Source organism: Apium graveolens, chromosome 7, assembly GCF_009905375.1.
Source record: "Apium graveolens cultivar Ventura chromosome 7, ASM990537v1, whole genome shotgun sequence".
Classification (NCBI taxonomy): Eukaryota; Viridiplantae; Streptophyta; class Magnoliopsida; order Apiales; family Apiaceae; genus Apium; species Apium graveolens.
In genome coordinates, this window is record NC_133653.1 from 12,322,879 (window position 1) to 12,348,116 (window position 25,238).

The window sequence follows — 25,238 nt, forward strand, 5'->3', positions numbered from 1 at the left end:
ATACTTAGAGTGTGGTTGGATTTGTAATAGGTTTGAAGTTGTAAATATTGATTATTGGTTAATGAACTTAAGTATAACTTTTAGTTCATGATTGAGAGTAGTATAAATTGGAAATCTTGAGATGTTAGGGCTGTTGTAGTAAAGTATGGATGGAGTTTGGTTGTAGTAATAATTGTGGGTTGATTGTGGATTGATTTGGAGTGGTATAAATTTGGTAATCGCGTAAACATAGCCGTCGTAATGCCCGATTTACCTTAGACTGTTTTTGTTCTTAACATCAGGACCCGTGAACTCACTGGTAGGTTTTGATCATTGCCATGATTAGATAGTTCATGTTGCGATCTTCGTTTTGATATGTGGTTCGCTTGAATCCGATGTACGATTTAGGAGAAACGACCGTTTTAAGTAACGGCGTTTCGCGACCGAACCATTACCCCTCGCCTTACTTTGAAACCTTGGTTAAGGCCCTTAAATGACTAATTGGAGTATGAAATAATTGTATAAAGTGGATTAGGCAGTTGGTAGAGAACTCACAAAAGAATCGCCTTAAAATTCTTAATGGTTAATTTATTAAAAATGGTGGAGTCAAGGGTACTCGAATGACTTATGTGATTCGTTAAGCGTAGAAGTGACCAAAAGCGAACGTTAGGGTTCAATTGGTTAAAGTCTAGTTTCTTAAGTGACCGGGGTTTAATTCCGACTTATGTTGTTGTTATTAGGTTATCAGACCCACTCTAAGCTTAAGTCTATCCGGGAACGCTCAGGCAAGTTTTCTACCCGTTATACTGTTGTTGTGATGTATATATGTATATGCATTATCTTGTGATAAGTGCATGATTGTTATTAGAAAATCTTGCGATATATTGGAGCATGCTGACATGGTATATATGCATGTCTGTTTCGTAATCTTGATGTCTAATTGTTGATTCAATTGCTTATAAGTTGCATAATACATATGCTAGAGATAAGCAGTAGTTGCGTATACCCTTAGTATAGGGGACCTAAAGGTGAACATATTTCTAAACCGGGAGTCGATGTTCCCGAGTATAATGTATATATATATATTTATATATATATAGATATAGTTTTCAAAACTATTAATCGAATAAGGTTTATTCGATAACTTTATTTTATTTAATGAATATTATTTTGAATATTCATTCGAGGACTTATGACTCCGCTTATTTTATTTAATGGATATTATTTTGATATTCATTCGAGGACTTATGACTCCGCTTATTTTATTTAATGAATATTATTTTGAATATTCATTCAAGGACTTATGACTCCGCTCACTGTATTAAATAATATTCTTTATTTTATTAAAGAATAATATTTCGATAATCAAACTTATTTTCGATTATTCAAATAAAGATCGTACTTTCATATAAGTATGTCTTTGGTTATTTATTATTCATTTCAAGTATGAGTTTTAAAACTTCTACTTCAATTATTTTTATAGAGATTATCCTTGATGGGAATATTATTTAAATAATAATATTCAGATATTCTTCAACATATCGGGACTGATTTATTTTATTAAATCAGCATTACTCCAAACATTCTTAAAAATGTTTTTGAGTCTTCAAAATGATTTTAAAAAGTTAGAGCGGATCCCAAACTCATTTTCAAATTTAAGATCTTCCTTTCGAAGGGGATTTAAATACTCGCTAAAATATTGAGGGATCCGGCTTTGTGGTGTATTTTATATTCGCAACTAGGTTGCAGTTTTGATAAAAAAAATTGATTACTTGCCCAACGTTAGGGGAATAAGTCCATCTAATTGAGTCGGCATAAGCGACAGGCCGGGGTACGGTCTATCAAAGTGTAAGTGGCTGGGTGGCAGTCCATCAACGCGTAAGAGGCCGAGTGGCGGTCCAGCACAAGGTCCTAATGTGGCCAGGGTGATGACCGGTGGGGGATTCATCCATCTACTAGTAGAAAAGGTTACTTATTGGTATCTTTGCCTGATCAGCAAGATATCGGGTTTATTCCAAAATTCTTTTCTTTCCAAGTTCATTGGATATTACAACTCTGTTCATACTTTACATGACAGAGGTTTTCAGGAAATGTATGAGAGATATATATGGATATATATATATATATCGGGACTTAATGAAGTATCTCGTAACTTCATTTCTTTTGAATGATATTTCAAAGATTGAATCTATTCGAATCTTATCTTGTATTCGCATCTATGTGATGAACTTTTGAAACTGATTATACCTTGAACGGTGGTAGTTCAAGTAGTATTTGGGAAAGATATAAGTATATTGGAGTATCTTGTAACTTCATCTTTTCAAATTATATCTAGTTAATGATTATCTTATGCATGACAAAGATTTTCAGAAAAACGTTGAGACAAGGTTAGATATATGAGATCACCTTGCAACAATATTTTTATACAGTTATAAACTTGAACTCTGTGTATATTATGCATGGAAGAGGACTTCCAAGATTTTGAAAAGTATATGTACATATATACTGAATATTTTGCGACTTGGTCGCATTAAGATATCAAACTTGGTTCATTCCTTCTTAACCAAGACTTTTATGAGTACTATGAGAATGCTCATATATTGTTAATTATTATACATATTATTTCGGTGGGCTTGTTGCTCACTCTTGCTTTCTTCTTTCATCACACAATAACAGATAGAAAAGATGAACATGACCAAGCTCCCAATTCGCAAGCAGTTAGGAAACGTTCCGCAGTATTCTGGAGGCGTTGATGCCGCAGTAGCTGAGGTAGGAATTACCAATAAGCTAAGCTTTCAACTTTTGATGCACCAGACTTATGTATCAATATGAATTGTAATAATGGCAAGGAAATGTAAATTTATTCAGAAACCCTTTTGTGGTATAATGGTTTATAATTGTGGAATAAAATGACTTGTGTTATTTTTGGATATTCATCTCTGAGACTATAACTTGTGGTGTGTGTGTATATTGTGGGGTCACAGTACGCAGTAGTTGGTTGATTATTAAGATTAAGTATTATTAAGGGAAGTGGAACTCGTGACAACCCAGATCCCCGACCCCGGATTTGGGGGTGTTACATCTGATGACTTTGCTACTAAAGTCCAGTCGTTAGAAGGAGAGATGAGGTAGGAGGCTGCCAAAGTTGCTACCCAACAGATCATGCACACTAGAGTGGAGATGATGCTTGAATACAGTCGGGGTGAGTGGCAAAACTGGGACATGGACGAGACCATGAAAATCTACAATGACACTTATTAAGATGATGTTTTTCATTTCATAGTTCCTGATAGTAGAGACGGTGAAGATGATGAAGCAAAGTCTATTATGTATGTGAATCCTGATTACAGGTAGCTAATGTCATTTTATCTTAATTTATCTTGAAACTATGAATTCTTGGTTTTAATCTTGCTTTAGTACTTTGTCTTTCAAACATGTTGTCGTGGTTGAACTCATATTTCGCTCGTGTAGTGGGGAGTTATGTTATTTCAATTTTCTTGAACAATATCTATTTTTTCCATATCAATGCTTTGATATTTTGAACCATGGCACTCGTGGAAAATATTTCTTATGCTAATTATATTAATCTTTCTTTATAGTTGTATTATTTTAATTTTTCTTTGAGTTTAGAGTAAGATGAATATGTGATAAGGGTAGCACCTGTTCTTGTCCTAGTTGAACATATTCTAAAGAATCTTGTCTTGTTTTGTCGAGTTGAATATTCAAATTGTAACTAGTTTATCATAGTATATATTTGTCAGTGCATGTATCGTAATGATTTATTAAATGGCCCATCCCTATTGAAATGAATCAAAGCTTGTAAAACTTAATGTTAGAAAAAACCCGAGAAACTAAGCCCCTTATTTGCTGTGTTTTTATTTTACCGTAATAACAAGGAGGGCCTTATAATGTCGTACGATGATCAACCCTCTTAAAGTAACAGAGTCGAGATACTAAACCCATTCTCTGTTGTGGTTTCCAACATTATATATATATATATGTGTGTGTGTGTGTGTGTGTATGTGTGTGTGTACGACATTATTCATCATGTATATAGTTATCATACTTATAAAGCACATACATGTCATGGTATTTTAAGGTAAAAGTACGTACATTAATTCACATGATAAAAATAAACAACAAAAATGCCTCAAAAAGAATCACATGTTTTTATTCAAAGCAACCAAGCAAAGAAAAACAGAAACAAGTAACCAGAACGTCTAAGCTAAATGACCATGCTCAATCAAATGGCTAAACTAATTTCATAACGACTTAACTAGTACTAATCAAATACTCTAAGCAAAAAAAAAGATAAGATCACATGTGATATTTCTTGAGGTGCAATGCATTCCAACTCCTTAGAACTTGAATACCGTCTAAAGTTGAGAGTTTGTAGGTTCCACGTCCCACGACATCGACTATCAAACACGGACCTTCCCAGGTGTCAATGAATTTTCCATCTTTCAAGTCCAACGTGTTCTAGAATACCTTCCTTAAAACTAGATCTCCAACCGTAAAACTCTAATATAAACATTTTTTTGTTGTAGCTTATAGCCGCCCTTTGTTGACAGGAAGCCATTTTTATTTTTTCCATATCACCTAATTCATCAATCACGTCCAAATCATGAACACAATCATTATAGTTTGTTTCTGTGATCGCCAAGCCATATCTGACAATTAGTGTGATAATTTCAGTTGGCATGGCGGCTTCTGCCCCATAGACTAGACTGAAAGGAGTTTGTCCCGTTGACATTTTTGGTGTGATCTTATCCGCCCATAGTACCCGAGGAAGTTGTTCCGCCCATTTCCCTTTGTATGAAGTCAGCCTTTTTTCAAATTGTTGACGATAATTTTGTTACTGGATTCAGCTTGCCCATTAGCCTGAGGATATCTTGGTGTCGACTTGACCAAGTTGATGTTCCATTATCGATAAAAATCCTCAGTTTTGTCACTTATAAATTGCGATCCATTGTCATAAACTATTTCCGAAGGTACACCAAATTTGCACAATATGTTCATTTTAATGAATCAAATCACTTCTTTGAACTTGACATGTCTAAAAGCTTCTACTTCAATCCATTTTGAGAAGTAATCTGTCATAGCTAACATGAACACCTTTTATCCTGAAGCTGGAGGCATATTTCCCATTATATCCATCCCCCATTTCATGAATGGCCATGATGGGATAGAATAATGTAATAATTCTGACGGTTGATGTATAATTGGTGCATGTGTCTGGCAGGTGTCACACCTCTTGACATAACTAATAGCGTATTATTTCACCATAGGCCAATAATACCCAATTCTGAGCATTTTGCATGACAAGTTCCTGCCACCCGTGTGATTACCACAATCTCTCTCATAAACATATCATAGAACTTGTTTATATTACCTTTTCTCCAAACATCTTTGCAACAAGCTCGTAACAGACTTCTTGAACAAGACGTTATTAATCAAGCAGAATCTTAACGCCTTAATCCTGAGTGTCCTAGCTTCATTACTGTCATCAGGCAAGATGTTGATTGATAAATACTCTTTATATTTCGTAGTCCAACTTTAAGATTCTTTTTCTTTTATAACCATGAAGCTTTGTTGTTCTTCATTTCTCTCCATAGCTGGATTCAAAATGTGAATTATTGGGATGTTGGAAAGGTTTAGTTGTTGAAATACCACCGCCACACCTGCCAAGGCGTTAACTTGATTATTTTGTTCCCTTGGCACTTGTCGTATAGTGAAATAATTGAATTTGTTTTGTAGTTCTTTGACAATCTCCAAATAAGCCATCATCTTGCAATCCTTAGCTTTATAAAATCCTTTTTACATGATTCACAATTAATAGAGAGTCATAGTTGACTTCTATGTGGGCAATCTGTATGTCTATTGATGTTGTCATCCCAACGATCAATGCCTCATATTCAGATTCATTGTTTGTGGCCTAAATTCACAACATACAGAATAGGCCAATGTGTCCCCCTGTGGCGATTTCAGGACTAGTCCTGGACCTGTTCCATTAACATTTGATGCATCGTCCGTGTACAATGACCATGGTTCTATCTTTGGTGTAGAATCCAACTATTGAAGTTCTTCATTGGCTTGACATAACAGACTAGGACTAAAGTCTGTAACAAAATCAGCCAACACTTGATATTTAATAGTTGTTTTTGAATCGTACACGATGCAGTACATGCTTAGACGAATTGACCATTTTTCCATTCATCTTGTCAACTCCGGCTTGCTAAGAACCCCCTTTAATAGGTAATTCGACTTGACACTGATTTTATGTGCCACAAAATTAGTGTCGCACCTTCATAGATGTCATAGATAAAGCCATGACCAATTTTTCCAAGGAGGAGTACCTAGTCTCTACATCAAGCAAGCTTCTGCTTACATAGTAAATTGGGAGTTGCGAACCATTTTCCTCTCGCACAAGTACATCACTGACATCATGATCTGCTACAGATAAGTATACGTAAGAAACCTCACCTAGGTTAGGCTTAGACAACAACGGAGATGTAGACAAGGATTTTTTCAATTCATCAAGTGCCATTTCATTCTTTGTCATCCACTCGAACCCCTTGTTCTTCCTTAGAACATCATAAAATGTTTTACACTTGTCAGATGATCGCGATATAAACCTGTTTAGAGCTGCAACTCTTCCCGTTAATTTTTGGACATCTTCAACAGATCTTGGACTTGTAATCTTTGAAATAGCTTTTATTTGTTCAGGGTTAGCTTCTATCCCACTTTTTGTCACCATGTGCCCCAAAACATTTCCCGAGGAAACCGCGAAGTTGTATTTTGATGGTTTGAGCTTCATGTTGTAGGTATGCAAGATGTCAAACACCTTTTCCAGGTCTCTCACATGGTTAGCCGTATCTACTGATTTTACCACCATGTCGTCAATGTACACTTTCATCGTTCAACCAATTTGTTCTTTGAATATTTTGTTTACCAATCGTTGAAATATCGCCCCTGTGTTTCTTAGACCAAATTGCATCGATAGATAACAGTATATTCCCCTATTTGTTACGAACACATTCTTTTATGCGTTTGACTGCTCCATTTATATTTGGTTAAAACCACTTGATACGTCTAGGAAGGTAAACAGTTCATGTCCTGCCGTCGAGTCAACCATTATGTCGATATGTGGTAAGGGATAAGGGTCTTTTGGACAGGCCTTATTTAAATCCATGTAGTCAACACACACTCTCCATTTGTCATTTTTTTTTGTAAGATCACAACACCTTCCAATCATTCTAGATAGTCTACTTCCTGTATCATCCCATTCTTCAATAGTATGTTAACTTCCTCGTTGACTATCTTATTTCTTTCAAATCCAAACTTCCTTCTCTTCTATTGAATTGGGACGTAGTTGGGATCAACTTTCAATTTGTGATTGATGACATCTGAACTAATTCTCGTAATATCGTCATGTTCCCATGCAAACGCATCCAGCCTCATCGTTAAAATTTCGATCAGATTTGCTTCTATATGAGGTGACACGTCTTCACCTACTAACACTTTCTTGTCTCACGTGGACAAATTTATCTCTGTCAAATTTTACGGCCCCTTCATTGCAATAACATGTGTTTCTTTTAGGGTGTATTGTGCTTCAAACAAGTCTTGTAGCATTCTCTTTCCATACTTTGATCACCACGAATTTGTTGGACTGCCCACGGTGTAGGGAACTTGACTATCTGATGTAGGCTGATGGGATTGCTTTCATGTCGTGGATCCATGCTCGTCTGAGAATTATGTTTTAAGTTGACCCTCTGTCAATAACTAAAAATCTTTGTAACAAATTTATTCCTCCAGTGTAAGTAGGTTGATAAATTTCTTCTATCTTCTTTTTTGTTTCACCACTGAAATCAACAAGTGTAATAAACCTTTTCTCAAAGTATGCTTCTGTCAAACCTATTTGTCGTAAAGTGTCAAACATCATTATATTGGAAGCACTTCCATTGTCCATCAATATTTTCTTTATCAAGAAATTTCCAATATGCAAAGAGATTATCAAACTATCATGTTGTGGTGCTCTGACATGTTCCATGTCTGTGTCATCAAACTGTAGGACATGTGAATCATTTGTTGTGATGTCGGCCCTTGAAACTTGGGATCCCGCTCTTCTAGCTATCTTCTTGGCTTGGAAGTATATTTCCCTACAAAATTCAGATCCTCCAACAATGAAGTTGATTTATTTATGATGGGGGTGGAGATGGCAATCTGGTCGGTGACTTCCCTCTTCAAACATGATTACTTTTGTCAGTGGACATGTATTCCATCAAATATATTTTCTTGACCAAAACTTCTATTTCTCTTCTCAAGATGACACAATCATTGGCTATGTGTGCGTAATATACGTGGAATTCACACCATAACTTTAAATCGGGATTTGTTTTTGGCTTGTCTATCTTTGGAGGCCACTTGACAACACTCCCCAGTTTTCCAAAAGTTCTTTAACACTGTAGGTGTCACATTGAATCTATAGCTGTCAAATGTTGGTAGAAAATTTGGATCATTTCTCCATACTGCACGAGCTTGCAATGAATTCATATGTTGTTCCTCCCGTGAACCTCGTGAGTATGGTTTATAGTTTGTTTTGTAGTCTTTGTGTCTAGTTGATATAGCTTTCCTACTTGGTCGATAGTACTTGTCCTCCTCTTCTCTTCTGTCTTCTTCCTTACGCACATGTCCCATAGATTTAGCCTACACGTCATCCATTGTTCTACATAGATACTTGGTCAATTCGTTGTAGAGTGGTGAATCCATGTCTAGGAATCTTCTAAATGCCTCAATTGCTATAGGAGTGTCACAATTCGTTATAGTGACTTTACTCGGTTAACCTGGTCAAATAGTCTCTTAAGGGTTCTCCGTACTTTTCATAGACCTTGTACAAATCATTGGTAGTCTTCTCAAATTGCCTGCTACTCGCAAATTATAAATTTGATGAAACTTCTAAACCAGCAAACGCATTGATACTCCTGTTAAGCAATCCAACATATCATTGTAGGGCTGGGCCAATCAATGTCGATCCGAAACTTTTACACATGAAAGGCTTTTTGTACTCTCCGAGTATATGTACCATGAAAATACGTTGCTTGTACTGGATTATGTGTTCCTGAGGATCTGTTGAGCCATCATACCGTCTCATGTGAGGAGTTGTGACACGTTTAGGGATCTCTACCAGGGCGATATGATCTGCAAAAGGAAAGTCAACATAACTTGTAGGATTTGCCTTTTCCAAAGGACTTGGGACACCGGGGATTCGTAGGATCATGTCTTTCACTTCTTGTAATTCTTTTTTGACTGTCTCTGGTATCTCAAATCGTGACTTGGAATTTTTGTGCTTTATTTTCTTCTTGTCATGACTCTTCTCATACTTCTCTTTGTAGTGACTGCCGCCTTATTGTTGAGCACTTATTTGCTTCCTCATAACCTTCCCATCTTTATCCAATAAGATAATGTCATCACCATTCTCCTTTTGAGGTTCTCCGTCTAGCCCTTCATCCATGTCTAGACGTTTAGCAACATTTTATACCGTCCTACTCTTCATTTTATTATTTAATTTCATCGTTGTTAACTCCTTCTTTAAGGTCTCATGCTCTGATCGTAGAGCTTCCATGTCAGCCTGTAGTTTCTTCACAGCAACTATTAGTTCAGCATTGTCAGCCTGTTGAGAGTTCTCTCCTTGTGGATGAGGATTCTCTGCCATATTCACAATTCGCCAAGACTCTTAGAAAGATTCCCACAGACGGCGCCGAACTGTTTATAGTCATTTTATGTGGTTTAATTCTAAGTCCAAGAAATTTATAAAGATTGAATGTAACTGAATAAACAAAGTAAAAAATAACAACAACGAGAATTGGTGACGCGAAAAACTCCTAAAAGAAAGAAAAAACCGCAGGTGGGATTGATACCCAACCAAATTATCCACTATAAAGTAAATTGTGTTACAATCGGTTGAATGAATTACAAGATAGGGATCTTTCCCAATGAAAGTGGAATTATTTTATGGTAGTTGTCTCCTGCTTTTCCAACACCTACTAGCTCTATTTATATTTGAGTTGCTAATGTTAATCTCCCCCATTCTCTCTTGTTTTTTCTCCATCTGTTGCCATCTTGATTTTAAATCTTCATGGCTTGATATTCGGAACCACCCTTCCATGCGTATCCATTATCTTTTTCCGTTATTTACCCATTCTCTTGCTCAACCTTTCCATCATTAAAACAGCTTATCTCGTCGTCTTCAAGTCACTTCCTGTCATGTTGTATTTCTCGTCATCATGTCAAGTCTTTCTCGTCTTGTTAATTGTAAAATTTTAGACATCACACTAACGGCAGAGACAATTAGGATGTACGTGGACAAAAAAAACAAAGTGAAGATGCAAGCATGTGGTGGTGGGACCCGCATAAACAAAAGAAAAAAGAAGCAACAGCGCAGGATCATTGCGGAAGCCCGACAAAATTTGTCGGAACTCGGAGATTCCCAATCAGCGGGAGAAGAAATATATAGATAAGATTTATTTTTGTGTTGCTTTATTTTCTGCAAATTAATTTTAAGCGATGCATGCATAAAAAATTATGTTTTTTAAATACTTTAATATTAAATTATTTATCATATGAAAATTCGTGCAAGTCATAAATTTTTATGATTGTAAAATTACTTGTGAGACTTGAAGCGTGGAATACACATATATTTTCAAAATATTCTATGATATATTTGTTTTGAATATTTATGAATATTTTTGGAAGATTATACGAGTTGCAACCTTCTGAAAAAATAAAATATTTATGCTTGTTGCATAATTTTGAGAAAAATGTTTAAAAAATAGCATTATTTTTCTGAAAAATAAACATTGCGACAATTTTAAATTAGCATATTTATTATCGTGTTTAAAATATTTTACATATATTGTCGCAGTAATACATATATGTCGAAAACTATTTTCAAACTTGTGACTCAGAATTGTTAAGTTGGCTAGATGAGCCGAACACTTGGATAGATTTGCTACTTAAATTGTGCACTAGTTTATTGTTGACACCCACATGAGTAACAAGCTTATTTTGACACCCAAATTGGTAAAAATTAGCATTTTGATACCCAAATGGGTAAAAATTAGCATTTCGGTTGTTTCAGCGATCGAAGAATGGTTAGTCCTCCACAACAACAAACTACACTAAAGAATTGAAGGATAGTTGTATGCCATGTTTTGGCATAGCAAATACTTTCTATAATCCCGTAATTTTTTAATTAATAATTCTTATTAATAATTAATTGCTTAAATCCCAAGTTATCCTCTCTCAAAAACGAGAAAAGAATCAATCACAATCATTCATTACGGAAAAAATCTCGAAAGGATATTTTTCAAATCAGGAAGATATCACAACGCTCAGATTAAATTAAATAAAATCGGTAATTAGCAAATTAACGAAGTTTGTGTTAGGGTTTATACTGAACTATTCGTTTGAAGTATATACTATTATAATAATCATTTGAGAATCTTGAATGCATGTTTTCACATTGTATGTATATTATATATTGTAGACAATCTAGTATCAAATGGGATAGTAGAAGATTAGATTGTCAAACTCCTTATATAATATAATAAAGGTTCACAGACTAAGTGGTGTTAGACAAAGCACTGGAATGGCTGAAGTATTATTTAGAAATAGTATATTTTGAATATTGAATAATACTTGTATACTTTGTGTATATTGAACGGGATCAAAATAGTAGAATAGTTGTTTCTTTTATTCTGACAATAAAAAAGAACTAAGATTTCATGATATTATTATTGTTTAGGTTCTTAATCCGGATATAGTGATTGACACTTGTATTTAATGCACATGCATTGATTCATACATTAAGTAATTTATTTTAAATTATGAATTTATGTATTGGGAAAAGACATTATATACATAGTATGATATCAACTATAAAAGGAAACTGTGTCCGAAAAATATATCCGGGTGATGATGTCCTCTTGAAAACTCATAAAAATAATTATGTTTTAGTCTTGCAGGCAGATTTTTTCTTGCATAATTATAAGGTTGAGTGGATGATCAAGCATAAACGATATTGATTAAATTAATTGTCAAAAATTAATTTAATTAATGCACATGCGATATCTTAAATATGGGAAATTTAATAAGTAATTAATACGGGAGCCGAATTAAATGATTAATTTACGGAATTAGCAAATGTAGTGCAAATATTAATTCTTAGGTGGATTGAATTAATATTTAATGACATTGGGCTTGGCTCAGAATGTCATTGGAAGACCCGACCTAATGGTCCTTGATCACTACTATACCCTTTAAATATTCTCATTCTCCTAAAGGTAGGACAAGACATACAGAAACAAAATCAGATTTGTAGGGTTTGAGAGAGGCAGCCATTTTTCTCAAGGAGCCGGCTAGGGTTTTGGATTTTCGGAGCTTTAAGGAGAGCCACATCTTGGGAGATCGAAGTCAACACTTCGTACAAGGAGTATCAGTGAATACAATAGAAGACGTGGACTTGAATTGCTTGCGCCGTAGCGATTAAGGTTAATATTATGTTCGTACTCTTTTAGATATATCATAAAATGCAAGGCTAAGATTCTATTGTTCCAACAGTTTGTCCTTAAAGTATCTCAGGATAAACCCAAATTTTTACAGAATTGCATAATCTTGATCCAATATAAATTGGAACGCAGATATCTTGTCCAAGGGAACTGATATACGAAACAAATCGAGACACCTATAAGTTCAGCCCCCTGTTTCTTATAAATCCTAAATCCAAAATCAATAACATTCATACACAAATCGCTCTATTATTTCAGCAAAACTCCGATTTCGTGTTATTACGAAATTTCTCGACAACCGTTTGATAATAAGCTATATGAATCATAGAGCTCACCGCACGATAATTCGGCTCCCCTTTTTAACCGTGTTCATAATATTCCGAACGCTGAACATTTTTGTAACGGTATTAGCCCTTGTGACTGCAAAACCAGGCAAACCAGGCAGTTACAAATTCATTTCTTTTTCTCCTTGGGAAAACCACGCTAGAAGTTTACCTAAATTGGATGACATAAAAAGCAAAGAATGCATGACTAAGCGATCACGAGCTTTGGAGTTGCATTTTTTACATATGAGAAATAGTTTGATATACTGTATTGCATGATACTGTATTTTTTTCATTTTTATATATGTTCAACTCGTTTATCAAATTGTTTACCTCGATTAAAGCAAATACCTACCAACTATAAATGAAATATTTAGGCAAAATGTAGCCACTTGAAAATAAATTATTATAAATAAAATATTCAACTTATTTTAGTACTATTATAATCTATAAAAGAAATGATATATCGGAGTAAATTTAAATACGAGGCTAATTATTCCAAAAGATAGTTAGCTCATAAAATTTAAGAAAAGTTTTAGAAAATGGTAGTCCTATTTTCACCAAATATTTTGAATCCGAAATTTCGGAGAATTGAGCTACCCTCTCTGTTCTCCTGTGATTGAAATGTAAAGAAATAACATTATTAATAGTAGATCAAATCAAATATAATGCGATCGGATTGCTAGCTTTGACAGTGTTTCGATTATTTATTACTACAAAGAAGCTGAGAAGAAAATACTTAGAAAGTGTGACTTACATTTGACACATTTTGCTAAGGTGGTGGGTGGTTGCAGCTTTTACATATCTTTTTCTTCATGTAAGGAATTAAGAGGATCTGAATTGAGTATATAAAATGTCTAAGAAACAAATATGCTGCACTAGGCGCTTATATGACACGATAACACGACATAGAAAAATATGACATCACAGAATCAGAAAACTGAGACTGTCCAGATATGAGTACAACAAGGGTTTTAATTTTTACAATCTATTAATTCTAAGAAATAACAGAAAAATAACAAACACAAAATAAAATAAAGTTGAACGCGTTTTAGCACACGGAATTGTTTTTTCAACAAGTATGTTATATGAAGGAATCTGGAAATTGGATAGGAAGACTAATAATAGCAAGTCAATGGCTCCACCACCCTCACTATTTCATCTAATAAAACTATCTTTGCTATCTTCATACTTGAATCCATTCTTGTTTTATTCTTAACATCTTCATCAATTTGTTAAACAACAATAATGTCTACATTTCTTCTACCTCCTACACTAAAACTGCATTTCCCATTCATGTCTACCGACAAAACGGGTGAATTCTACCAAGAAACAAGCATTTCTGAGACCTCAGAAACCACAGCTGTCCACACATCTGCTGAGGTTTTATCATCTACTCTTATCACTTCGAAGGCATACGAAAACCACCAGCTGCCATCAACTTCAGCAGCTTCATGTGTTTCTGTGGATGATCTAGTTACTGGTTCACATACATTCACATTTAATCGCTTCTCGCGAAGAGAAGGGCTTAAAGTTGGAAAGTACTTGGTCTCAGATACTTTCACGGCAGGTGGATATGACTGGGCGATCACGTTGTATCCTAATGGCAAGAAGGACCAGTTTAAAGATTACATATCTTTGTATATAAGATTGGAGAGTAAGAAAACTGATGTGAGTGCAGTGTTTGAATTGACAGTTGTTGATCAGAGTGGGAAGGGTAAGCACATAATTCAGACACAATTTGGGAGGTTGCAGGAGAAGCAGCCTTTCTTAATAAAACGATGCGGAAGCCAGTGGGGATTCGGGCAGTACATAAAGAAAAATTATTTGAAGAGATCAGGCTATCTAAAAGATGATTGCCTGGTAGTTAATTGTGTGGTTGGAGTTCTAGCCTCTTGTGCAGCCAAGGCAACCGCAGAGCCAATGAGTTTGACATCTAATCAGGATCAGATTATACAGCCTGTGGGATTTCAAGCCATGATGGAATCCAGCTGCGAGGAAACTAAGTTTTCATATTTAGAGTCTGCAGCAAAAGTAATAATAGAATTTGGGTCTCCATCGCAGCTACAAGGGCTTTTCAATGATGGAGATCGCAACAAATTTGATCAATACTTGTTTGCAGTAGATGAAATTCAGAAATCAATCAAGCCAGGTTTGATCTCTGATTATGAGACTCATGGAACTCGTGCTACGAAAACACTGCAGCTGGTATTTCAAGGAATATTAGACTGCTCAATCAGAACGACCAAATATGATACTTTGAGTTCCACTGTTGACTCTAGTACTATGACTAGCAGTTTTAGCTATGAATTGCAGGGAAGCAATCATATTGGCCATTATGAGCTTTCCTCAGAACAAGTTTATCGCCTCCGTAGCATAGTAGAGAGGCTCAACTTCACAGGACATCTTGGGGACTGTATTGAGGTGTACAGAATATCAAGAAAGTCTGCAGTGGATTCTCGGTTTCTGAGGTTTAGCATTGGGATGTGGAGCATCAACGACTTACAAGGTCTAGACCGTGAAGAGTTTGCTGCAAAAATCAGATCATGGACACAAGCAGCCAAAAAATGTTACAACAGTATATTTCCTTGGGAGAGGCTATACTATGAACAGATATTTGATGGTGCCAAAGCTGTGACGTATGACAACTGTTTCTTCCCTATTGTCGAACATGTTGCAATTGAGTTGAACAATTTTGCGGATGCTGTAAGTTCTATTGCATCATTTCAGAAAGTATTTGCTGTTTTGGATCTGTACAAGATTCTAGTCGTAATATTGCCTGAGATTGAAAAAATGTTCCACACTGAAGCATTTGCAAATATACGTCATGCAGCCGCTAATACTATTGATGGCCTCGCAACTCTGGTAAAGAAATTGTTTTCCAAATTTGAAGATACTGTGCTTAATGAGCAATCCAACACTCCACCTCCAGAAGGTATAGTTCATTCTTCGACAGAATATGCAATGGATTACGTTACCAGCATTTCACAATACAAGGAATTGCTGACAGACATAATTGAAACTCGGCCAACAACAAGTTTGGGTAATCAGGCAGATGAACAATTTTTGGAAGCTACGAGTGGAACGCCATTGAGAATCCACATGATTTGGATCATGATGAGCTTGAGAATCAATTTGATGGGCAAATCTAGGTTCTATGAAAATTCATCTTTGCGCTGTCTATTCATTATGAACAATGTTAATTGCATAATCAAGACTGTGAAAGGGTCTGCAGAACTTTCAGAGATAATTGGAAAGGAGTATCTGTCAAAGTTGAACAAAGAAGTCTTGCAGGCAGCACAGGACTACTTTTCATCCGTTTGGCACAGGGTTTTGTATTGTTTAAGAGATGATGGATTAAATTATAAGTTTCCACTGTATAATGGGATTTCTAAGAAGTCTCTGAAAGATAGGTTCAAGACTTTCAATTCAACATTTGAAGAGGTTTGTCAGTCGCAATCAACACGGATTGTGCTGGATATACACCTTCGAGATGAGCTTCAGAGGCTGATACTAAGTAAGTTGCTCCCGGTTTATAAATCATTTCTAGAGAGATACGGTAGTCACATACAGAGTGAACGGAACAAAGAGAGATACCTCAAGTACTCCCTAGAGGGCCTCGAGAATAAAATTAAAAATTTGTTTTCTGAACACTGACAATCTGCCATGGTGTTGCAGTTGACGGTGGCATACCTGCCAATATCTTGTTTCAAAATCAGTAGTTTCTACATTGTTTCCTTATTATATAAGCATATCTCATCACCATTTATCAGCAAAACCAACTCTTTATTTTACCTGTAACAATATATATTACTCAAGTGAGTTCTAGACTCGCAATCAACACGGATTGTGCTCGATATACTCATGCAAGATGAGCTTGAGAGGCGCTGATACTAAGGGGGTGTATTCAATTGGGATTTTTATGGATTTTAGAAATCATGGGGTATTCAATTTAGATTTTAAATAATCCTTTAAAATCTGAAGGTATTTAATAAGGATTGGAAAAAGTCTTTTAAAATCTTAGTGTATTCAATTTGGATTTTAAAAAATCAATCAAAATTTGGTGGTATTCAATTGGGATTTTAAAAAGTTCATCAAAATCTGATGGTATTCAAAAGTTCATGGATTTTCTTTTATTTAAAAAAGTCGTGGATTTTGATGGATTTGCTAGTACATTTTTACTATTTTCAAATCTCTTCAAAATACATGAGATTTTGATGGATTTCTAAAAAACTCCACAATATTTATAAGACTCTACAAGATTTTGGATCAACTCTATCAAAATCTACGAAAAATTAAAATCAACGAAAATCAACAAAAATCTTTTAAAATCTATAAATTATTAACAATCCTTTAAAATCTGAAATGAATACACCCCTACGTAAATTGCTCCCGGTTTATAAATCGTTTCTAGAGGCATACAACTTGTTTATTGTACTCAGTAATATATATATTATTTCAGTGAATTATGTTTGCCGCAAAATCTTGCCCTACTTTTCTGTAGAGTCGTCAATCGTAGAACATATCGTATTTTTGCCCTACAGAGACAGAGTCGTCAATCATAGAACATATCCTAAGATTTGCATACATCTTAAACTCATGTCTTAGTTCGTCTCAACGAGTTGGCCTTACTAGCTGTGTTTTTACCGCCTAACCTCTCCATTTCTTTTCTAGAAAGGGGAGATGGGCAATTTGGCACAAAGGAAACTTTTAGAACGGTTCAGGAACAGCATTTCTACGAACTATGTTTCTAAAAAAAAAGCAAAAAGTTGTCTAAAACTAAATAATTTCTGAGCAATTTCTGGAAAACACCCTTGGCTTTTTGAAGCACAATAACCGAAGATTGGATATCACATTCAGGTTCTACTAGATTATATTAACTCAAAAACCAGTACTATGACACTAATTACCCAGTTTTTAAAACACCAAACCGGATAACCCGACACTGATATCGAGTTATCGACTCCTCACCTTAGGACCAGAACAGTTAAGCACTTGGTTCACAATTTAAATTCTTAGAATGGATTCTATGACAAGACTGCAATGTTAATTAGAGACTCGAATACCAAATTTTAAGTAAACCACCTACAAGTAAAGGAAGTGTTAATATATTTTTTCATACAGCTATGCCTATGCTCCTCCAAGAATCACTAAGAATCTTACAGTCGGAAGAAACTCATTTCTCTAGAATATAGATATAGAGAGAGATGCATAGTTCATGTATCAAATTTCGGTCTTAATCCCCGGCAATCGGTTGCCACGGAAGCCTTATTTAACACACTTCTCCAGAACTCTTAAATCTATATTTCAAGGGCTCATATTTAAACCTCTTTTTTTTTTTTGCATTCTACGAATATTTATAGCGGAAAGGGTGTTCCCTTTTCCTCGTATATTTTTCGCGGAAAGGAGAAAACCCTTTCTGGTATAAATATGCGCATAACACAAAAAAAATGCTTGAATCTGAACACTTAAAATTTAAATCCGACACCCTGGCTTAACTGCCCCGATCGCTAGCACCCATCAAATTTATATGATTCATCTACACAATAACATGTAGGCAATCGATGAAGTTCGTTTAGAATGAAATCTGATCTATTTATGACTTTTTCTATATTATAACAAGTAGATCCTTTCTTTTTTGGATTTAAAAATAGGCACAGGTCTAATGGTTAATACATAAAATTAAAGACCTTAAAAATACAAACGGAGGGAATGTATAAGGATCATCTCGCTAGTATTTTTTTGGTGTCTAATCTAAAAAATCTTCATTTTTCTACAATGAAAAAGTTTTCTTTATTAACAAAATGTCCCTTACAAACGGATCAATCCCTCGAACAAGCGTCTGGATATTGAAAATTCTAGTCTCTTGCTTAAAACCGAGCTACCGATCCAATCAGGGAAACAGTGAGATATATCAAAGAAAAGTGACTAAGATTCACTTGTATGACTCCTAGAAGTTCCTTTTAAAAAAAATAATCCGAATTCCTCACAAAAGTACCACAGAAAACCCCATCAAGCATACGAAGGCGCGCGGAGGTAAGAGTCATGTCAAAAGACCAATTCAACACTTGATATACACTATATGTTACAAAAATGCAACCCTTGTGACTCTTATTTAGTAATATTACAGTCTTACAAATCCACAATTTGCAGTATAGGTATGTATGATACAACACTGAGGGCCTCCTAACTCATAGTTGTACAATGTATCTCCAGGCCCAAGAGAAGTGAAGGGAAAATGAAAAGAAAAAAGATGGGGTGATTGATGGTTTGTTGCTAATCAAAACTTATTACCGTCGACAGTAAGGCTAAATAAAACCAAAGGGTCAATACATTAGTCTAACAGACATAACACCTAAATCTTCACATGAACTTCTTCCGCATAATCTACAGATTGACTTTCTAAACTCGGTACTGATTGATATACATACAGGATCTCAGAAGACTTGCAAAAGAAACTTCAATGGTTTCTCTGATAGGAAATAATACCTGTAATATTCAAGCAACTAAGACCCAACAGGAGCAACTCCTTTTGCTTTAGCGGCAGCAGTTGCAGCTGCAGCTGCCGCAGCCGCTGCCGCAGCTGCTGCAGATGCTGCAGCAGATGGCCCTGATGGAGGAACTGGGTTGGACTGTGAAGTGCTTTGAGTAGAAATAAGCTTCTCTTGTTGATCAGACTTAAGTTCATCAAGTAAAGCCATAATCTGACTCCCACTAAGTGTCTCATGTTCAAGTAATGCATTAGCAAGTGCATGGTGCTCTTTTTGGTGGGTGGTAAGAATAGCCTTCGCATTATTATATGCCCTTTCCAACAAGTCTCTCACTTCTTTCTCTATAAGAAGCCTTGTCTCGGTGCTCATACTCTTTCCGTCGTCATCATAGTTGTGAGTAACAACTCCAACTTGCTTACTCATGCCATATTTTGTAACCATCGATCTGGCAAGATTAGTTGCTTGCTGGAGATCAGATGATGCACCTGAAGTTACTTCATTTTCACCAAAAATAAGCTCTTCTGCAACCCGGCCACCCATGCAAATATCTAGCCTTGCAAGCATTTGCTTACGAGAAATACTTGTTTCATCTTTGTCGGGTAACTGGGCAACCATACCGAGAGACATCCCACGTGGAACAATTGTTGCCTTATGGACAGGAAGGGCACCATCAGTATGAATTGCCACCAGCGCATGGCCACTTTCATGGAAAGCCGTCAACTTTCTCGATTCATCCGATATAACAGCTGACTTGCGCTCACTTCCCATCATTATTTTGTCCTTGGCATACTCCAAATCAACCATGCTCACAGCTTTGGCACCATCCATTGCAGCCTTCACAGCTGCGACGTTAACCAAATTTGCAAGATCAGCACCTGAAAATCCAGGCGTTCCACGGGCAATTATCATCAGATCAACATCGTCTCCTTTTAGAACCTGTGAATTGAACTTTTATTAAAATTTGAAATCAGAAATACATTATATGTAACACTTCTGTGAATTGCAGGCAAAAGTTGTTTGTGTAAATGGTTTTGTGAAAACTTTTGAAAACATGCCTCGAGGAGTGTAGGACAAGAACAAATAAACTTTTTACACAACTCTGATGCCAAATGGCATTTAACCAAGAGACTTGCTGCACATGTCTAAATTTTCTGAGAATTGAAATTGAAGCTTTCTTATAATATACAAGCAAATATATGTAATCAGAGATTCTAAAAAGTTAACCAAATAAAATACAACATATCTCTCTTCCTACACAGACAGTTCAATCAACAACTTGTTTTCCACAATTAACAGCTTCTTCTTTTTTGCCAAGCAATTAACAGCTTCTATTTATGACAAAGAAAGAAGAAAGTTAAAGATCAATTTATAGGCAGCCTCAGAACTTAAATAATTACTGCAAAGGAACTGTATACATTCACCAACAGTACCTTCGACATGTGAGATTCCATTATCTGCCGCCGCCCTTCAACATCTGGATTTGGAACAACAATGTGACGGTCAAACCGTCCAGGTCTCACCAATGCCTTATCCAATGATTCAGGGAAGTTAGTTGCCGCTATCACAATAACTCCTTCATTTTGTTTGAAACCATCAAGTTCAACAAGCAGCTGATTCAAAGTCATTCTCATGTACTGTTGGTCTTTCGGATTGCGGCGGCCTCCTATGGCATCTATTTCATCAATGAAAATTATGCACGGTGATCGCTTCTTTCCAGCAGCAAATAAATCTCTCACGCGTCTGGCTCCAACACCAACAAACATTTCTTCAAACTCACTGCCACTGCATGAGAAGAAAGGTACCCCGGCTTCTCCTGCTATAGCCCTTGCTAACATAGTCTTGCCAGTGCCAGGAGGACCAACAAGCAGAACTCCTTTGGGCAGTTTTCCACCAAGATGAGTGAAGCGCTTGAAAAAGGAGAGGGTAAGATATGCTTTTAAACTATCATATTGGCTTAAACACGTGTAAATATTACAAATACAACAAAATTGTACTCCATAAGTAAGAGCCTCTAATGTAAATGATACAATAAACTCCAGTATCACACAGTAACCTAATAGAGTTATGGTTCATGAGACGTCAAAAAGTAACTAAATAAGTCAGATTAATACCTTAGGATCTCGAAGGTAGTGAACAATCTCTTCAAGCTCAGCTTTTGCTTCATCAACACCTTTTACATCGTTGAATTTTGTTTTGGATTCCATAACGGGTTGTACCTCTTCATTAAGACCACCAATACCTAAAAAGAGCAAACAGCAATAGAACAAAAATGAAAAAAATAAAAAGTATAATACTCATCTAAATACGGTTGTGACCGGTGAAGTTAATTATAACAGCAATGTGAAATGGAAAATCATAATTACCTTTACTTATTCCTCTATCCTCGATTAGTGCACCAACACCTGAAATTAAGAGAAAGGCTAAACCTAATGTTCGAAAAGTACGCCAGAGTTGTTCTTTAAAATGTCCTCCTTCGGTCGTCACCATATGTATAGGAGTACTAGCAGTTCCTAGGACACCATCTTTCGTAGCTTTTCCCACGTTTCTGATAGCTGCAATACCACCAATACTATCTTCCATTGTTCTTCGGAAACCAGTACCGGAAATACCTGTGCAACACTCTTTTTCACTTAAGAATATCTGATGATTTAAAGGAAGACACTGAACTCGATGCAAATTTCTTAAAGTTCAAAAGCAGAAAATTTAGTAAGAACAGAACTCATATTAGCTAGGCATTCACAACCTTTCGCAGTTATCCTATTTAACTTCACCTTCATTCACAGATATCTTTTGAAATTCTAGCTCATTTTTTGTGGTAGGCAACTAAATTTGCCCAGTTACAAAACCGTTGTTCTTCTTATTGCTTAACAGCAATGTCAGAGAGAAGTAAGAAGTTGAAGGTTTTCCTGACAAATATGGAATGGTTAGGGTAGCTAAAGAAAGAAGCTAACGTTAGCCCTCCTGATTCAATCTGACTGATATGTTTGCTAAAGTGTAAAACCTTTAATTCCAATAAAAAAACAACCTCTTTGCAACGTCTTGAGCAGCTCACTTTCATCCAACCTATCAACTCTAACCAATGACTTGACATATTCAGCAAGTGCTGCCTGGTTGGTGTGCAACGAAGGATGACTTTCAAACAATCTTATCACTGCCTCCGGATCATTTCGATGATAAAGTTCTTTCAGATATGCAACATCACTTGATCCCTCCACATCTGGTACCTTGCGAGCCAGACGTCCGACATAACTTGACTGAAACCTGTGAGGGGTAATTGGAAGACTATTCACTGCAAAAGAATTAAGGACAAAACATTCAGGAAACTGTTCCTCATTTCTTTAGAGAAATAAGGACTCAAACACCTTTCTTTTGATTCTTTTGGAACTAAACCAGAAATGAAAATTCAAAAACAAATCAGCTATAAAGTTACGTGGACCCAAAGAGTCAGCTACGATAAGGGTACTGCAATGAGCTCCACACAATTACTCAACTTTTTTAGTTACTATTTTTGCTAAATAAACACACTTTCACACCATTTCTCCTTTGACAAGGTTTGAACCCTTGACCTCCCACAAAGGATGTAAGGATAATACTACAAGACCAAGAGGTCGTTGACCTCAATTATATACACTAAAATAAAGTATTTAGCAACTTGTTCCAGTATCTAGATGACATAATATTAGAAGGACTCTGCTTTGATTCTTTCTCCAACTAGAACTCTTAGGCTTGGGAGCATCGTCACATTAACATACAACTATACAAGCAATCCAACTGCCCCGACATATTCTTGAGAAGAATAAAAGAATTTGCATAGCTGAAGCTAAAATTTGAGTTCATATCTCTTGTTTTATATTCTCTGTTCACCTGCCTTCTTGTTTTTCAGGCACAGTAACAATTTTTGAAATATATTCACTAATGCTCTTTAACGCAAAGATTTTGGGATTGCACATCAGATGTTAATTACTTAATATCACATGTTCACCCTGAGAAATGCATGCAAAATGGTCGAAACCAGTGTGTTCTAGATGGTCAGGAGCTTCCTCGTATGGGTGAAGTTTTAAATCAAGATAAAGGAGATGGTGTCACCACGGTCAAAGGATGTATATCCACATCCCACTACAAGCCTATATATACAGTAAAGGCTAGCTTTTAGGTGGGTAATAGAGAAGCATTCATTGAACAAAATCAGGCCATAAACAATACATGAGACAATGCATACCATGACATCATGCAACAACTGTAGTGCTGACAACTACATGAATTACTAGAGTTTTATTTCAATGAGTAACAGTTGCTTAAATTATGTTTCATATTACGAGGTAATTTTCATTGTTTGCTTCTTTTAGGAGATATGACATTTTCTATTCTTGCTAGATAGGAGATTTAACTACTCCTTACAGTTGTAATTTACGAATTTAATATTATTGTTCGTTGTAGCTGTCTTACAAGAGACCTTGACATGGGGGAAACAGATGTTAATTCTTAGTAGTGTTTCTCCTTTATGGACTTAGTCACGGACTACGTTTTTCAAGAGATATCCAATAAGACTCATCATACATGATAGTATATATTTTGTAATACTGGCATGCCCATTACCAAAATAAGAGTTCCCAACTTTATATGATGTTCTTACTGTATTGATTAAGTGCTAAATTGAGTCCCGAATGAGTATACCACTCACTTCAGGAGATCAACAAAGTTCACAAATATGCTGTGGTCCAAAATGGTAGGAACTCAAAATTGACGAAGAGACATTAACGCAAAATTTGACGAATAAAAGTAGGCATATACCTCCGGCATTACCTAAATATCGTGAAGCGAGATAAGAGTTAGCCAACAATTTGTTCAACTGATGGACGTGACATTGCCTATATGCAACCTGTTACAAGGAAATAAAGCAGATCATCGTCACGCCTCTTACGCAAATAGCTGCTACAGATCATTTATGACACCTCATTATGATATCTTCAGCGATTAAAATACCATGTCTCCAGATAAACGGCTAAGACATAAATAACATAACCACCATGAAAATGAAACATACCCTGTATAGCTAGCTGAAAATTTGCAAAGATTCCATCTTTTGCAAATATACTGCTTCACAAAAATTCGCAATACCATATATGTCAAATGAGCCAAACAAAATCGACATTATCCTATCCTAACATTTTCGATAAAAATTGCAGGCAATCATAACAAAAAGGCCACAACTTGGAAAAATACCACAGAAATGTAACAGTATATTTAAGATTACTCAAAATAATTCATACCAAGAAACCCAAATAACAATTAACAAGCCTCATCAAAACAACTTCATAACAATCAAGAAACTTCAAAATTAAAAATTTCAAAATAATAAAATAAAATTATAAAAACTGGGAATAAATACAAGAAAATTAACAAGACTTTCCTGAATGAATTGGGTATGAACATACCTCAGAGAGAAGGCGTCTAAGAGCCATGGACTTGAATAAAAATCCAACCTTTAGCCTTTTTGAGCTGTGTTTTATCAAAATTAAAAATTAGATATACAAGATTTGTATGTATATTTTGATGGTCAAATTGGTGATGATGAGAGATCTGTATATTGAAAAAAAGATATTGAAATTAAATTTGGTAAAGAATGCTTCAGAAACAATTTTATGACAGAAACCTCGCTTCACAAATATTAACTGCACTTATTAATTAATTTGATTAATATATAAAAAATGTAAATATTAATATATTTGGTCACAGAAATGTTTTTAGAGTAAATTAATATTTATTGAATAGCTTTATTTTGATTTATAATTGTTAGATTTTTTAAAAAAAATAATGAAGCTTCTGGGTAAATTATTTTACTTGAAGAAAAAGATTTGATAAATGGTCACATATCCAGG

At 35.5% G+C, this 25,238-nt stretch overlaps 3 protein-coding genes across 5 annotated transcripts; 2 read left to right on the top strand and 1 right to left on the bottom strand.

Annotated features, from left to right (window-relative positions):
- Window positions 1–13,981: 13,981 nt before the first annotated feature.
- Window positions 13,982–15,879, top strand: LOC141671785 (uncharacterized). The gene is made up of 2 exons (XM_074478139.1): window positions 13,982–15,574; window positions 15,702–15,879. Exons 1-2 carry the CDS (start codon window positions 14,117–14,119, stop codon window positions 15,735–15,737), a joined length of 1,494 nt encoding a protein of 497 aa, XP_074334240.1. The 5' UTR covers window positions 13,982–14,116; the 3' UTR covers window positions 15,738–15,879.
- On the top strand, window positions 15,833–16,590 carry LOC141673264 (exocyst complex component EXO70C1-like). The gene is made up of 2 exons (XM_074479995.1): window positions 15,833–16,385; window positions 16,547–16,590. Exons 1-2 carry the CDS (start codon window positions 15,833–15,835, stop codon window positions 16,588–16,590), a joined length of 597 nt encoding a protein of 198 aa, XP_074336096.1.
- Window positions 16,591–18,951: 2,361 nt separating this feature from the next.
- Window positions 18,952–25,017, bottom strand: LOC141671190 (ATP-dependent zinc metalloprotease FTSH 4, mitochondrial-like). Of its 3 annotated transcripts, none has more exons than XM_074477352.1 (7): window positions 24,795–25,017; window positions 24,151–24,238; window positions 22,385–22,648; window positions 21,723–21,968; window positions 21,471–21,598; window positions 20,790–21,266; window positions 18,952–20,295 (listed from the first exon to the last, which is right to left on the bottom strand). In XM_074477352.1, exons 1-7 carry the CDS (start codon window positions 24,819–24,821, stop codon window positions 19,375–19,377), a joined length of 2,151 nt encoding a protein of 716 aa, XP_074333453.1. In that variant the 5' UTR covers window positions 24,822–25,017; the 3' UTR covers window positions 18,952–19,374. The 3 variants fall into 3 exon arrangements, with proteins under 3 accessions (XP_074333453.1, XP_074333454.1, XP_074333455.1); XM_074477353.1 differs by having other exon boundaries at window positions 24,163–24,238; window positions 24,795–25,016; XM_074477354.1 differs by lacking the exons at window positions 22,385–22,648; window positions 24,151–24,238; window positions 24,795–25,017 and adding an exon at window positions 22,131–22,367.
- Window positions 25,018–25,238: the final 221 nt, after the last annotated feature.